This window comes from Manis javanica, chromosome 1 (genome assembly GCF_040802235.1).
Source record: "Manis javanica isolate MJ-LG chromosome 1, MJ_LKY, whole genome shotgun sequence".
Taxonomy (NCBI): Eukaryota; Metazoa; Chordata; class Mammalia; order Pholidota; family Manidae; genus Manis; species Manis javanica.
Window position 1 is genome coordinate 185,219,060 of NC_133156.1, and position 16,997 is coordinate 185,236,056.

A 16,997-nucleotide genomic window follows, 5' to 3' on the forward strand; every position below is an offset into this window, starting at 1 on the left:
TTATAGCAATGATATGCTTCCAACAGCTTATAAAAGTGCTGATTTGCTTACATCTTTACCAACAGTGAATTTTAAGTCTTTTAAAATTTTGCCAAGATGATTGGCCAAAAATAGTTTGATATTATTGTTTTAATTTATATTCCTCTGTCTCTTCTACTAGAAATGGTTGAGACTGTTTATTCATATTACATATGTTTATTGACCATTTGCATTTCCACTTCATAATACTGACTAATATTAGAGTTTGGCATTGGAATATGCATCATTTCATTGGATCCTCACAACAACCCTAACAGAGACATAGCATCGACTTTACTGCACCCATTTTACAGATGAGAATACCATTTCCAAGAGGTTGTGAAACTTACTCAGTGTCCCACAGCTGGCAAAGTGGTAGAACAGGGATTTTAACAAGTCTGATTGTAGTGCTTTTGGGCTTAACCACCACACAAACTTCCTTAGCTGCCAGGTACATTTTCAAGCCATTCCCTCTAGTCTCCCTTTCTCCCTTCAAGGGAAGTCTAAGCGACTTGGTTAAACCAGCAAATATTTGAAGAGTCTCTTTGTAGAAGGCACTGTGGTAGACATTATTGGGTGATCTGAAGAAGCAAAGCTCCTGCTGCATAGTTTTACTGGGGAACCAAATTATATTAAATAAAAGAATATATATCAGTTTTTTTAAGGGATAAGATTTAATTTCAGTATGGTGCAGGCAGCAAATCTATCCAATGTCAGAGAAGTGAACGATCACACAAAATTCTGCAGCCCTACAGAATTTAATGTTATTCCAAGTGTAGTGTAGGGAATATTGCAAACAGTTCTGAAATGAGACTTAATTGACTTACTTTTGTAGAAAAATGTAGGAAAACAAATCACTTTCGAGATGATGCAATTTCTAAAGAAAGGTAATACTAACCTGGGTAAACTAAAACTACCAAACAGACCTGTCCCTACTCACCTGTCCTCGCTAACCCGCTTCTCCGTTCCCCAGGTAAATGTAAGGTACCGGCTCTGGTACTATCCACCTGCGTGGTGCTGAAGCAGGTGCTCACTCTCTGCTATCTGAAGCCATTCTCAGTAGGGCCCTCATACCCTTGGTCTCCTCTTGTTTCCAGAATTACAAGTTGTCAACCGACTTCTGCTAGAAGACTCCCCTAATCACGCTTAGTATGCAGATCTAGACTGTGGTGTTGCACGTGGTCCCCTGCCAATAATCTTGTGACTGATTCCTCCTCTTGGCCATTATCACCAGCTATGCTAGAGACATACCAGTTCCCTTTTACAGGGTTAGTGGCTCATCCTTCAAGATCTGTGTAAATATATGTGATGCATCACACAGTGCCATTCTTAAGACAAAGATATGCATGATGGAAACACGCACCCACAAGTAAGTGTAGCACCTTGAATACACGGGTTATTTTATTTTTCTTTTGTCTTTCACACATTCCTAATCCAGGGTGATTTTAAGGTCATGGAATTGCGCTTTTCCTCGGCCATTTCCCCTAAGCTTTGGCAAGACTCATATTTCCTGAAATTTAAATCACTGGCTAGCGGTTTCCTGCCCCTTTCGCCTCTGCTTCCTCCTGCCTGGCTGGGTCCCAAACCGCGAGCAAAGGTGTCGCATCCCTTAACTGGCCGAGGTGGTGTCCAGAGTCCGAGGTCTTGCTCCTTCCCAGGGCCTCCCTGGTCTCTCCCAGCCCTCTCCTCTGCCCCACCCCCGCGCGGCTCTAGGAGGAGCCTGAAGGTCCGCTCCGCTAGCTGACGGGCCCTGCGGTGCGTAAACAGGATTAACTCCCTCGCCCCCAGCGGCGCCGATCTGCCAGCGGCCTAAGGACCGCAGCGAGCCCGCGGGTGCGCGGAGGGCGCAGCACCGGGAGCGGGGGATGGGGCCGCCCGGGGCCTCGGCGCTGTCTCTGCGGCGCGCTTCCTCGCCGACTGAGGCGCGGGCCCACAGCCTCAGCAGCTGCCCCTCCACAGCCCCGGCGCACGGCCGCGACGGCAGGGGTTCCTAGCGGCAGCCGCCCCTCCGCCGCCTCCCTCTCCCTTCCTGCTCTTCCTCTCCGCCCACCGCGCTCCGGCTGCTCCGCCGCAGCCCGCGCTGTCCTCTGCCCCCCGGAGCCGCCGCGCCCGGCCCGCGCCCAGCCATGGGGGACCTGCCGGGCCTCGTGCGCCTCTCCATCGCGCTGCGCATCCAGCCCAACGACGGCCCAGTCTTCTTCAAGGTGGACGGGCAGCGTTTTGGCCAGAACCGCACCATCAAGCTGCTCACCGGCTCGTCCTACAAGGTGGAGGTGAAGATTAAGCCCACCACGCTGCAGGTCGAGTGAGTACCTGCCCGCGCCGCGGCTGCCCCACCTGCTACGCGCGGAGGACCGAGGCCCTCGGGACAGCGGGAGCCTCTCCCCGGCCCCTCTTACCTTGCGCGGTCCCCGCGGGCCAGGGAGGGTGGGGGGAAGAGGTCAGCTCCTGCTCCCCTTGATCCCCTCCTCTGCCTTACTCTGGTCTTTCCTCTATTCTCATTTTCCTCCTCCCATCGCGGGCAGGGATGCTAAAACAGCGACAGGAAGCCAGGGTTTGGGGGAGATGTTTTCTTTTCTTGTAAATTGCTCATCCCTTCTGTCCAGCCATCCGCGCGGACCTCTGGGCATCTACGGTGGCACAGACCGGAGAATCTCGCCGCGGGGTTTACCTCCCGCAATCCCAGTCCTCTCCTCCCCGGTCCTGGCGACCTGCCGCCTGCGAGGCTGAAGGAGGGAGAAAAGCTGAGGAATGAGGTGTCAAGGGTGGGGTGGTTATTGGGGCTTTTTGAGGGGTGCTCCCTATTCCTCCAAACGCCCTTACGGGGCTGAGGACCCTGGACTTGAGAAACGGCCACAGTCAGAAGCCTGCGTCCTCTGCTTCTCTTTTCTATGCCTGGTGTTTTTCTTTTTCTGCCGAGTTATCTGTTCATCCTGGTGCTGATGCCTGGTATGTTTTTTTGTGATTTGTGGAGGGGATTATCTCTTCCCTGCTACCACAGCTTGACGCACGCCATAGACCCCTAGCTGGAAAGTCGGTATGGAAGGGTGCTGTAGCTTATGGGGAACATCTAAGGGTGGAGTTCTTTACCTCTCAGTTTCCACCTAAGCATAGTGTGAAGTCTAGTGTGGAAAGGGGAAATAAACCAGCATATATTTACCATATGATGAGCTTTTGGGGGGAGGAGGGGGGACTTCGAATCCATCAGACACCTTTTATAGCTTAAATGTCCATCTCTAGTCATTAATTCGGTACACTTTTAGATGCCAGCCTTAATCAAGGACCTAGAACCAAACCGATTTGTTTCTGGTACTCCTGGTCCATCAGCTCGTCACCATCCCTCACAGTTCCATGCACCGGTTACCTTCACATTTCCCAGTGTGCTGGGCATCTAAATATGATCCTGACTTCTCCTTTCCCTTCTTTCCTGTCAACCTCTTCTCCCATATTGTCTGTTCTGTATGTCAGTTTCTTCAGGGTAGTTCTCTGTTTTTCAAAATAATCTAAAAATGAATTTGTGTTAATGACAAAAAGATTTTTTCTAGTTACACTTTAATTCTATTAAGGTTTTTCAATGCCCTAATATAGTGGTTCTTAAACTTGAGTGTACATCAGAATCGCCTAAGGGGTTTGTTAAAACACAGATGGCTGAGGCTCACCCTAGAGTTTTTAGTTTACTAGGTCTAGAGTGGGGCTTAAAATTTTGCTTTCTAGTTGGTTGGCGAGTGATACTGACACTTCTGGTTCAGATGCTGCCCTTTGAGGACCATTACTTTGACACAAAGGAAGGGTGCCAGTGAGAATTTCTGGTGGTGTAGTTGGCTTGAGGAATAATACTCCAAATCATGGGACTCCTGATTATTGGGACAGAAAAAAATCATTACAGGACTAGTTCAGTGGTTCTCAACCCTACCTGCCTATTAGAATCACTTGGGGAACCTTAAAATAAATTTACTAGTACCCAAACCAAACCAACTAAGTCCTAATCTCTGGGGTTTGGGATAGGACTGGGTAGTTTTTTAATTGCTCCACAGCTGAGAAACTAGCAGGGCAGTTAAAGAGCAGGGCAGAGTTTGACATGCTTTAACTATTCTGGATGAGAATACCGTGGTTAGTCCAGAGAGATTAAGTAGTTGGTCCAGGGTCATATGACTGGTTAATGGAGAACTCAAGCGTCCTGAACTTTCAGAGCTTTCTACCACACCACATCTCCTTCAGCCAAACCCTGCAGCATTCCTGCCTAGGATTGTGGTCCAGACTAGAACAGGGTTCCTAAGCTAATTCCTACCATATTTGGTCAACTCAAGTCCATTGCAGGAACATTTCCATTGGTGGTGTGCTTGTCCCACTGGAGCTGAAGTCTAAAGAGCCTGATGGAGACAGAATTGTTTATACTGGCACGTATGACACCGAAGGTGTGGCCCCAACCAAGAGTGGAGAACGACAACCCATCCAAATCACCATGCCGGTAAGGCCTGCTTGGGGGAGTCAGGGTGTAGGGCAGAATGGAAACCATGAAAAGAAAACAGCTAATATCTCCCTTAAGAATAGGTATAAAATGAAATATTAAATTATGAAATATTTCAATTAGCAGTTTCATGTTGGAATCTATTTGTCTGTAATGTTCCAATACACCTAGTTAAATTATTCATGCTTCTCCAATAGTCAGGTCCATATTAATTTCCTATATGGCAGAATTTTTTAATCTCTTTCTGTATTTTCTAATCTATTCTTATGACAATACTACATTGTTTTAAATACATTGTTTTTAGAATCTGTGTTCATGATTTTGTTACTAGCCATTTTACTGAATTTGCCCACTAACATTTTTCACTTACTTATCTTATATTTTTCAGATAGACAGGTATAATCTATATATAATCATGTCATTTTTCTGATTTTTTTTTCTGGCCTTATTTCATTGGCTAATGTTCCTAGAATAATGTTACCTAATAATGGGTATCCTTGTCTCCAGGCTTTCACCATTAGGTACACTGTTTGTTTTAAATATTTATCACACTACAGAATCTTTTTTTTTTTAGTTCACTAAAAGGTATTTCTTTTTTTTTTTTAAAGGTATTTCTTTAAACGGGGAGATGTGTTGAATTTTATCTAATTCCTTTTCCCATCTGTGGAGATAATTGATCTCCTTTGATATATTAATGAACAATCGCACAATACACTTTTGAATGCTAAACTACCCTTTATTTCCTAAAATAAACCCCACTTTAACATCATGTATTTTAAAGAATATATTGATAAATTCAATATGCTAATATTTTATATAAGATTTTTACATTTCTTACTAAATTTTTATGTGCTTAGTTTATCAGCAAATATATGAGGATTTCCTACATTTTCAGGTGCTGGGAGGAGTTTGGGTGAGCATAATAGATATTCCTGGTTTCCTGGGGCTTCTAATCTAGTGGAGAAAACATACTTCATACTTGATTTTCAATAACAAAGTAATTATTATTATACAAAGGGTACTGAAAAAGTAGTGGTACCAGGGGTCTTATCTAAATCCAAGATTTTGGAGATGGATTTCTTGAGAAAGAACTAAAGGATGAAAAAGAGTTAAGGGAAAGAGAATAGTTGAGGAGAGAAAAGCCTCAAAGGTCCAGTGCTCAGGAAGAGCATGTGCTGTAATGAATGACAGAAGCCCAACATGGCTGGAGCAGAGAGAAAGCCAGAGACTGGCTCAAGATAAAGTTCAAGCAGTAAGTAGGGTTAGATGTTACAGGACCTTCTTTCCTTATTGGATTTATCCTAATACCAATAGGAATTCATTAAAGGTTTTTAAATCAACTTTGATATATGATTTACATACAATAAAATGCACCAATTTTAAGTGTACAGTTACACAGGTTTCAACAAATGGATACTACTGTATAATCATCACTCTAATAAAAACACAGAACACTTGTCACCCCAAAAACTCCCTCATGCCCATTTGTAATTAACTCCCAGCCCTAGCTCAACCTGAGCTTTCTGTCTCAATAAGTTAGTTTTAACTGTTCTAGAATTGCATGTAAATAGAATCTTATTGTTTTGCCTGACTTCTTTAATTTAGCATTATGTTCTTGAGATTCACCCATGTTATTGCATGTATCAGTAGTTGGTTACTTTTATCACTGAGTATATTCCATTATATGATATACTACAATTAATCCTTTCACCAAAAAATTGACTTCAGGATTGTTTTCAGCTCTTGGTATTATGTTCTGTTATGAACATTTGAGTATGAATCTTAGCATGAACACATGTTTTCATTTCTCTTGAATAAATAACCAAGAGGAGATTTGATGAGTCACATGGTAAGCATATGTTTATATAAAACCTGTAAGAGCCAAAACAATTTTTTCATAACCTTTATTGTAATCTTTAAGTAAGGTAACATAAATTTTCCATCTTTGTTCATTCAAAGTTATTTTGGCTATTCCAGGCCCTTTGCATTTTCACATAGGATTTAGAATGAGCTTGTCAATTTCTCAAAAAATTAGGATATTAACTGAGTTTGTATTAAGTTGGTAGGTCAATCTGGAGGGATTTGACACTTTAATATTAAGCCTTCTAATATGTGAATGTGACATATCTCTTTATTTAGGTCTTCCTTAATTTCTCTCTATAATATATTAGTATTCTTGTATAGGTTTTATGCATATTTTATTAATTTATCATTAAGTATTTCATATTTGGACATTATAAATGGAATGGGTTTTTTTTACTAGTATATAGAAATTAAACTGATTTTTGTATAATTTTGGATCCTGAGACCTTGCTCATCTCACTTATTAGTCTTAATAGCTTTTTTGTAGAACCCCTAAGATTTTCTACATATGCTATAATGTCATCTACAAATAAAAAGTTTCTCTTCTTCCTCTTCAATCCATATGCCTCTTTTTCTGACTTGATAGCAATGGCTAAAACCTCCACTGTGATGCTAAACTGAAGTGATGAGAGGGGACATCCTTGTCCCTCAATTTTAGGGAGAAAGCATTCAGTTTTTCAACACTAAATATGATGTGTATAAGCCTTTTATCAAGTTAATAAAGTTCCCTGTCATCATGAATTTTTTGTAAAATGTTTTCAAGTATTTTTTCTCTCTCTCTTGAGGTGACCATATGGTGTTTTCTTCTTTATTCTGTTTTATGGTAGATCACATTGCTTTTTCAATGTTCAAACAATCCTAAATTCCCATTGAGGGTTTTTACATCTGTGTTCTTGAGAAATATTGGTTTGTGGTTTTCTTTTCTTGTAATGTCTTTGTCTAATTCTGGTATCAGAGTAATAATACTGGCTGCACAAAATAATTTGGGAAATGTTTGCTCTTCTAATTTCTGGAAGAGTTTGTGTAGAATTGATATTCTTCTTCTTTAATGTTGGATAGAAGTCACCAATAAAGGCATGTATTTTACTTTTGAGGTTTATAGTTACAAATTCAATTTCCTTAATTGCTATTGTGCTATCCAGGTTTTATTTTTTGAGTATATTTTTATAATTTGTCTTTGATGTCATTCATCTCAATTAAATTGTCAAGTTCATCGGCACAGTTGTTCATAGTAATCTTCCACCATCTTTTCATGTCTTAGAATCTCTAATTATGTTCAGTTTTTCATTCTTTAATTCATAATTTATCTTTTCTTTCCCTGATTAGTTTAGCTAGAGATTTATCAACCTAACAGAATTTTTAAAAACCAGGTATTTTTTCATATACTTCTCTGCCCATTCTCCTACTTCATTGATTTCTGGTCTTATCTTTATTTCTCTCCTATGTTTGCATTGAGATATTTTAATTGAGATAATTTAGGTGTATATGTATAATCTCAATCTCACACATGCCACAAAATGATTCCTTTGTATATTGGATAGTTCTGATTTTCAGTAGTTTGACTGATACACCTAAGTGTGGTTTTCTTCATATCTTTTCAGCTTGCAGCTCATTGAATTTCTTGAATCTATAAGTTAATGTTTTTATCAGTTTTGGATTATTTTTAACCACTATTTTGTTCAAAAATTTTAAACTTCATTTCTACTTTCCTTGTATTCCTTCATTCTCTACTTTTCCTCTCTACTCCAATTACACATATGTTGGACATCTTAGTATTATCTCACAGGTCTTTAAGGTCTTGTTCAGTTTTCGTTTATGGTGGTTCAAATTAGATCACTTCCATTGCTGTATCAGTAAGCTCACTGATTCTTTCTTCTGTCATTTTCAGTTTGCTATTGTGCTTATCTTCTGAATTTTTTTTCTATTATTGTATTTCTCAGCTCTAGAATTTTCATTTGTATTTTTTACAGTTTCAGTTCCTCCAGATTCCCTATCTGTTCTGTCACTGAGACTGGTTTCCTCTACTTTGTTGAGCATATTTATCATTGCTGTTTGAAATATTGGTCTGCATGGGGTCTTGCTCCTTCCCAGGGCCCACCTGAGACTGTTATTATAGCTGACTTTTTTCTTGAATATGAGTGATACAAACTCTCTTGTTTTGTTACATGTCTGACAATATTTTATTAGAAACTAAACATTGTAGATAATACTTTATTGATTCTAGTTTGTTTTATTCTTCCAAGAATTATTGTCCTTTTTACATTCTAGCATGCAGTGAACATTCCTGGACTCAAACTACAAACTCTTCCCAGCAGTGTGCTATCTCTCCTCAGTTTTTTTCAACTTTCAGTTGCTGCTTTTCTAGCCTGGTCCACTGGGAGTTAAGCAGTGGACCAACAAATTATACAGTTTGTACTGAGATTTTAGGATCTGTTCCCCTTAAGGTCTCCCTACATTTCCTGAGCCCTTTGCTTCGACACTTCAACTTTTCAGGTTTCGGAGAGCACCAAAAAAAAAAAAAAATGACAGTGAACTTGCAAATATTATTCAGCATAATTTTCTCTTTCAGGGATGGACTCTTCACTAGTTTGTCTGCTTTTTTAATAGGTCCCCTAGAGTGCCCCTTTCCTACCATCCTATGCAGTTACCCAGAAATTTTGGCAGAGTCATAATCAGACTTTAGGTTTTATGTCTGCTGAAGCTCTCTTACATCCAAGATTTTCTCCCTAAATTTCCAGCTGCTCTGCCAGACCTGAACACTGTCTTCAATTGCTTCTAGCAGGTAAAGTTGTTATTTTCTTCTGCCAGATATGGGAAATAGAAAAATAACCAAAAAAACATTAATAGGCAATTCATAAAAGAATAAATACAAATAGCCAATAAATAAAAGAAATATGGCTTAATTTCACTATTGATTAAAAAAAGCACAAATAGTTCAAAGCCAATTTTCACCTATGAAATTGGTGAAATATAAAAAATAATACCAATTGTTCAGTTCTAGTACAGTTGACCCTTGAACAATACAGGGGTTAGGGCCCCCAGCACTCCCATGCAGTCAAAAATCCATGTATAATTTTTGACTACCCAAAAACTTAATAGCCTACTGTTGACTAGAAGACTTACTGATATCATAAACAGTTGATTAACACATATTTTATATGTGTATTATATACTGTATCCTTACAATAAAGTAAGCTAGAGAGAAGAAAATCTTTTTTCAAATTGTCACAAATCTTCAAAAAATCAGCTTGTAAGTAGATCTGCACAGTTCAAACCCATGTTGTTCAAGGGTCAACTGTGTATTTTTTCATGAAATATTATTTTTAAAAATTGATATTGTATCCTGAGAATTTGCTAAATTCACTTAATTCTAGTAGCTTATTAGATTGCTTATTACTTTCTGGAAATACAGTTTTTCATCTGGAATAGAAAGTTTTGCTTCCTTTTTTTCCCCTCTTGCCTTAAGATACTGGGTAGGACCTACAGTACAATGATGTTCTTGCCTTATTTCTGACATAACAGGGAAAGGACTTGGTCTCTTATCACTAATGATAATGCTGACTATAGTTTTTTCATCAATGCCCCTAATCGAGTTGAGGACCTTCCTTCTATTCCTACTGTGCTGAGTTTTTAATCATGAATGATGTTGAACAATTGCCAAGTGTTCTTTCCACATCTATTGTTAAGATCATATGGTGTTTCTCCTTTATTTTGTTGACCTATCCTTGAGTTCCAAGGGTAAACCTCTGTTGGTTCTGATATAATATCCTTATTATATATTGTTGGATTTGATTTAATAGTATTTGAAGCAAATAAAAATTATAAGCAAATTTTATGCAGAAGTCCATGAGGACTTTTTGTCTATAATTTCATTTTCTTTTACTGTCATATCTTTGCCCAGGTTTTGATGTTAGGATAACAATGGCTTCAAAAAATGAATTGAGAAGCATTGTTTCCTGTTTTGCTTGAAAGAACATATATAAAATTGGTATTTATTACTTAAAAGTCATATTTGTCAATGAAGCCCTTGAGCTTGAAATTTTCTTTCTGGGAAGATTTTTAACTACAAATTCCAACTTCTTTAATAGATAAAGGTCAACTGATAGTTTGCATCTGTCAAAGAATTTTTCCATTTCATTAAATGTATTAGTATAAGGTTGTTCCTAAGATCTATAGGCTCTATAGTGATTGTGTCTCTTTCATTCCTGATAATTGGTAATTTTTCTTTTTCTTCTTCAGTTTTGCTAGGAGTTTAACAAATTTTAAAGACATTTTCAAAAAAACAGATTTTAATTTCATTGATTTTTTTAATGGTTTTTCCATATAGTTTTTCTTCATAGTTTTTCCTGTTCTATATCATTGATTTCTGCTTTTTATTGCTTTTCTTCTTCTTACTACTAGAATGGCTAAAATTAAAAGGACTGACAATGCCAACTGTTGGAGAAGATGTTGAACAACTGAAACTCTCATATTACTGGTAGAAATTTTAAATGGCACAATCATTTAGAAAAAGGTTGACAGTTTCTTATAAAGATAAACATTCATTATGAGACCCAGAACTTTTGGTCTTATTTGTTCAGGTAAGAGAAATGGAAAACACGTATTTACTAATAAAACTTCAAGCAGTACAGGAATAGAGAGTCTTGGAATCTAGTAGAAATTGGTAGGTCATACCACACTAAAAGTCACAGATTGTGTGTTTATACTGAATTTATTTACTAATGATGTAGCATCATGTTTCTATCAATATAATAACCTTGTTGTGTGCTTACAAGTCAATAAACTTCTGAGTGATATTCTTCTTGGTGGATTTCACATGTCTCCATGAAGGTGGGTAGCATGATGGAGAGACGTCCTCAGGGAATTGTAAGACCACAGAAATTGCTTAAAACAAGCTCTTCAGATTCCTCATTTGTTACTAAGGATAACAAATGAGTCTCCTCTCCTTGGAATCTAATGAATTCCCTTCCACACTGGTTGTGAAATAAAAATGTACTGAGCTTTGCAACTTATAAGGGCACTATGGCAAATAAAAAGTCCAGGTATATAGCAGAGTGTCAGTTTCAGAATACAAAAGATTGGGTGACTAAAACAACAAACATTTATTTCTCATGTTTATGGAGGCTGAAAGTCCCAGATTAAGGCACCAGAAGATCTGGTGTCTGGTAAGAGCATGCTTCCTCGTTCATTTCTTGATGTTTTCTTGCTGTGTCCTCACGTGAAGGAGAGCAGAGAGAGATCACCCCTCTCATGTCTGTTTTTATAAGGGCACTAATTTCATTCATGAGGGCTCCACCTTCATGACCTAATTACTTCTGAAATGCCCTACCTCCAAATACCATCGCATTTGGGAATTTAGGTTTCAACATATGAATGTGGGGTGTGGAAGGGGGTAAGATACAAATGCCCATAGCAATGACCTGAAGCATTCTACAAGTGACAATTCGTATGTTCTCTCTCAGGGAGAAAAAAGAAAAACTGTTCATTAACTCTTAGCTCATTTGCATATAAACAATTTGGTACAGTAATAATAGTTCCTAGACTGAACTGAAAAATCTAGGTTCTTGACCTACTCCTGTCTAATTGACTTGCTGCTAGTCTAGGACTAGGTCTTTCACCCATAAAAAGATGTTAAAACCAGTCACAAGACCAATGTGGGATGTAAATAAAGAGTGCTATACAAAAGCACAGAATTACACCTGAATATGAATTGTCTTACTCAGGGATTGTCCCTGGGTAAATTTTCCTTGAAAGGCACAGATGGGTTGGGAGGGAGTGGAGAGCCTGTGTAGTTGCCTTTGTTCTTCAAAGAATGTCAGTTTTCCAAACCAGACCTTTTCTTAGGCAGAAGAGAAGCAGTTCTGAGCTAGGTGAGAAGAAATTCTGAGCCAGGAACTAAAGCTCCAGAATAGAAAGAAGGCTAATGGGAAATTAAAACAACTAAGGCATGGGAGACAGGAAAATATGTGCATAGTTAGCAGCAGTTAAGTTTACTACAACATGATTTGGGGTCAAATATTAATAAAAGAGAAACAAAACTGAAATAGAAGCACCTAAACATCCCATATCTTTAGCTATGACAGTTTCTGGCAGCAGAGTTCTATTTTGGGGTCCTGTGTTAACTGAGAACTGTTAGATTGAAACATCCTTAGTTTTAAGGTTATTCAGACGTAAGTTTACTGTTTTAGGTTTTTTTTTGCCTGTGGTCATAATCATCTTAGTTAGTTTTGTTTTTTACAACCAACTTTTATTTATACCTATTTTTTAAGAAAGCCTCAATATTGTTTTTCCCACTTAACCTAGAATGTTTTCAAGGTGCTTCCCTCAAAAGATTAGCTGATGTTTGTAAAATATTTTTATAACAATTTAATTCAATTACGCTTAAAATTTGCGATGTCCTGTGCTGGTCAGAAATAATAAGTAACACTAAACCCTTTTTAAAAGTCTTGGTGATTTATAAAATGAGATTTCAATTTATTCTTACCACCACTACCCTATTGTAAACAGTTGTAACATTTTCATTAGTATATATCAAGGATGATAAATCCACTTCACCATTTAATATATTCTTTCTAATCATAAAAGTAACATATTTATTGCAGAAAATCTGAGTAGAAAAAAACTCCATTTCTTAGAATACTTCATTATTCACATTTTTTCATTTTCTTTTTTCTATATACCTTATTTTACATATTTGAGCTCATACTGTATATAAACTGTTTTGATCCATCTTTTTCCTTGTCAACATTGTTCTAATCATTTTCTCTCATCATTAAACCTTAAGTTCCCATTGAGTAGTTATATAAATCCATCATATAGATATATCATCATTTTGATAATATTTTACAAAAGTTGTATGCTTAGACTGCTTTTGGTATTTAGAAAATTTTACAAAGTTGACAGATGAATAATATCTCTGTAAAAGTTTATATTTCTTTAATTACTAATAATATTACATTTGGATATATTTTGGATGTTAACCAATTTTTTTAATCAACTATGTTCCAGTTGTATGTATATGTTCTTAGTAGTTCTTACTAATTAATTTATATAATATTTTACATTAAGGATATTAGCTACATTAAGTAATATTTGTTTTAAATACTTAAAATGTGGCTTAGCATTTTTTTCTAATTATAAAAGTAAAACTCAATCATTAAATTTTGAAAATACAAGTAAGTACACAGTAGAAAATAAAACAGTCCATCAGCATTTCCAGCATTAAACGTTTATAACTGTAATTGAATTGATACTAGACATTCTTGTTGGTACTTTCTTAGTTCAGGTAACAATACAGAATAATAAAAAAGTTTATAAATATTTACATTTAGGATTTCTACGTAGTATTTCCTTATATAGATATGCCGTAATGAACTCATGTCTTAAAGATAGACATTGACAGCTTCTCACTACTCTGAACATTGTGATGTTCTTAAGATAAAGTGAAACTGTTAGAGCTAAGTATATTCGCACCCTTAACTTACTACAAATTACTCTTATAAAAACCTGTAGAATTCAGTTCCCCTGTCAGTGTTTAGAATCCCTGTTTCTTTGTAGCTCTCTAAAAATCAGTATTTCTATTTTTAATCAGCTTTGAGGTATGATTTACATATAATAAATGTACCATTTTAAGGATACTGATCAATGAGTTTTGACAAACATATATACATATTATATAACCACTACCCTATGCAAGAGGTAAAATGTTACCATCACCCCCAAAATTTTCCCCTTGAACATTCTCATCAATCATCAACCCCTTCCTTGCACCCCAGGCCCTAGGTAACAACAGATGTTTCCTGTCAGCATAGATTTCAGTCTATCACTATACATTATATATATGTGAGTTTTATATAAATGGAATTATACACTGTATGTGTTCTTTAGGGTCTAGATTTTTTTGCTTGGCATGTTTTTGAGATCCATCTTTTTTGCTGCCTGAATCTGTATGTTACTTTTTATTGTGGAGTAAATGCCATTTTGTAGGTATGCCTGAACTTGTCTGTCGCTAGGGGAATGATGAAACATCTGGGTTGATTCTAGCTGGGAGCTGCTGTGAATAAAGCTGCTGTATACTTGCACAGGTCTTTAAGCCATGACTCTCTAAAACAGATACTTCATTTTCTTACCTGGGAGAAGATTTATGGACTCTAGGTGTATCATCCACTGTTTCAAGTCAAGCGCATTTCCCAAAGGAAAGCCAAACTTTGTTTTGGGATCAAATTAGCAGGATGAGGCAATGGTGCAGGATATAATTTTAAGACCATCTTGGAAAGCTACCTGATCGCCCTCCTCCTGTAGCAGCCACAAGTATAAGGCTCCTGTTGCTCACTGCCCTCTCCGCTTCTGTCTTCTGGCTCCTGACAAGTCTAAGAACTCTGCCAAGTCAGCCCCTGTCCCCTCCCATGATAGGGTAGGGTCAGAATAGAAAATAATGACAGGCATCATGCTGTTAAATGCCAGATCCCCTAAATAGCTCCAGGGGGCGGTAGCAGGGTCAGGCCACCCGTTGGCCACCTAAGCATCTGCCCAGTGGCCTCTAGGGTATTCTATGCCCTCTTCTCAACTACGTGAGAATTGAGTGCTTGTGGCTCAAGAGACTTCTGAGCAGTGATTTGCAGGACCTATCCTCTGGAAGTAGAATGCAAACTTCTTGAGAGCAAGAATCATGCCTTATACAAATTTTTATAAGTGGAAGGTATACAGTAGGTACTCAGATATAATTTTGGGTAATGTATAGTCAAATGAGACATGGGTATTCATTCCTGACTTATAAACACTCAATAGTATTTGATACTTAAAGTAGGGTTGTTAACAAATACTTCCAAAAAAATATTTTTCCCTGAGGTTGAGATTAAGGATGGAAAGGAAATTGTATCTTCTGTTTGGTTACGTTGTACATGTGGTTTTGGACAGCTGTCTTTTAAAAAAGAAACCAAAAGACAGCCATTAAATACTATTCCCTCTCTTTTCTCTCCAACCCCTTTCTGTGGCAAGCTCTGAAATTCTGAGATTCTAAGAATGGTTTCCAGAAATTAAATTTGAAAAACAGATTAATTTAGGAAGTTATTTTTGTTAAAGCAAATGCCATTTGTATAATGGGAATAAGATTTTACAGAGAAAAAAAATGGTTTTCAGGAAAATAACTCCCATAATAAAGGAAGAGAGTTCATTAAAGTAAAGGCCCAAGATTTGCAGACTAAAAAAGCCTTGACTGATTATACTTGATTATGCAAGGCCTCTTTGACTAACAGAGCTCTTGTCCATTGCTCGTGGCAGAATGAGGTTTTTATGGGGTGTGTCTTTCTTCCCTCAGTTCACTGACATTGGGACCTTCGAGACCATGTGGCAAGTCAAGTTCTACAATTACCACAAGCGAGATCACTGCCAGTGGGGAAGCCCCTTCTCTGTCATTGAGTATGAATGCAAGCCCAACGAGACACGCAGTCTCATGTGGGTGAACAAGGAGTCCTTCCTCTGAAGATGGCTCTTTCCGATGTTGCTGGACAATCTCTTCAGAAATCTACTTTCAGATAACCCAGCACAAGCCTTTGCCAAGGCACAACACACTGTTGCCATTTCCCATTGGGTGCCAATGACCTACTAGCCCTGATCATTTTGAAAGTGTAATTCCCCTCTGATGCAATGTCCCTGACATAAAAATCCTGATGTACCATGCCCGAGAAGATCCCTTTCTGTATTCTGTGTTGGTGTTGCTGCATCCAATGGTTTCCGGGCATGCTGTTGACCGCTTGTCAGGAGCTCAATAGAATTGGCAGGTGTGTCTCTTACTTAAGGGTTCCACTGAAAGACTGTGGTGTTTTGTTTCCAAGTTGAGTAATTCCCCCTTTTTTGTTAAATATCTAATCAAAAATAACAATATGTGTGGGTTCTCTCTGTAGTGTAATATGGTAACATATAACTTGCAATGTTTTCCAGCTTTCAAAGCAGGCTTTGTGAATATGCTACAAACAGCAGGGAATGGGACGCAAATGTGCTTCCTGTAAACAGCTTGGCTTTTGCAGGGAAGGATAACAACAAAATAAAAGGACAAATACTTAAGGAGTATTTGTAATGTATTAAAACTTTTTGAAGTAACCACAGTAGGAATGGGACAAAGTATTGCTTCGACCACTATTAAGGAAGGTGACAGGAATTAGAGGCTCACCTCTTTGGTAAACTGTCGTAGTGTTCAAACATGCATACTGATGGCACCCCAGTGACCCCTTTACTTGAACTTTGTAAAACTGTGTATGGAACTGTAATCAACTTTTGATATTTCTTAATAAAGGTATTGAAAATCATGCTCTAGCTTGCTTTTTGAAGTTGTGTAATGTCTATCTAGCAGGTGGACTTCTGTTCCAGGCCAGCTCCACTCAGATCTCCATTTATGTTGCACAGTGAGGGGATACACCCAGAGCAAGATTAGCACACTTACTCATAATCAACTCAGACAAGTTAATAGGAGTGCTCCAGCCAGCTCTAACAGGGCTAGCACACACTCGGGCACTGGGCGGGCAACCAGAAAATGCTTGTCCCTGTCCTCTCTTCATCCCTCCCGCTGCCAAGACCCTTCCTTGTCAGCTGGCTATGTACTGAGCAGCTGGAGGATATGGTGTTATAATGCTGCGTGTACTCCAGGATGGAG

General features: G+C 38.2%; 1 protein-coding gene across 1 annotated transcript; it reads left to right on the plus strand.

Moving 5' to 3' along the window:
• Positions 1-2,010: 2,010 nt before the first annotated feature.
• Positions 2,011-16,653, plus strand: CNRIP1 (cannabinoid receptor interacting protein 1). Its single transcript, XM_037022185.2, has 3 exons — positions 2,011-2,323; positions 4,336-4,486; positions 15,666-16,653. Exons 1-3 carry the CDS (start codon positions 2,145-2,147, stop codon positions 15,828-15,830), a joined length of 495 nt encoding a protein of 164 aa, XP_036878080.1. The 5' UTR covers positions 2,011-2,144; the 3' UTR covers positions 15,831-16,653.
• The last annotated feature ends 344 nt before the right edge of the window (positions 16,654-16,997 follow it).

Coding starts and splice junctions, on each gene's coding strand:
- CNRIP1 (XM_037022185.2), top strand. CDS start 2,145: ATGGGGGACCTGCCGGGCCTCGTGCGCCTCTCCATCGCGCTGCGCATC. Junction 2,324..4,335: donor CCCACCACGCTGCAGGTCGA/GTGAGTACCTGC, acceptor AGTCCATTGCAG/GAACATTTCCATTGGTGGTG. Junction 4,487..15,665: donor CCATCCAAATCACCATGCCG/GTAAGGCCTGCT, acceptor TTCTTCCCTCAG/TTCACTGACATTGGGACCTT.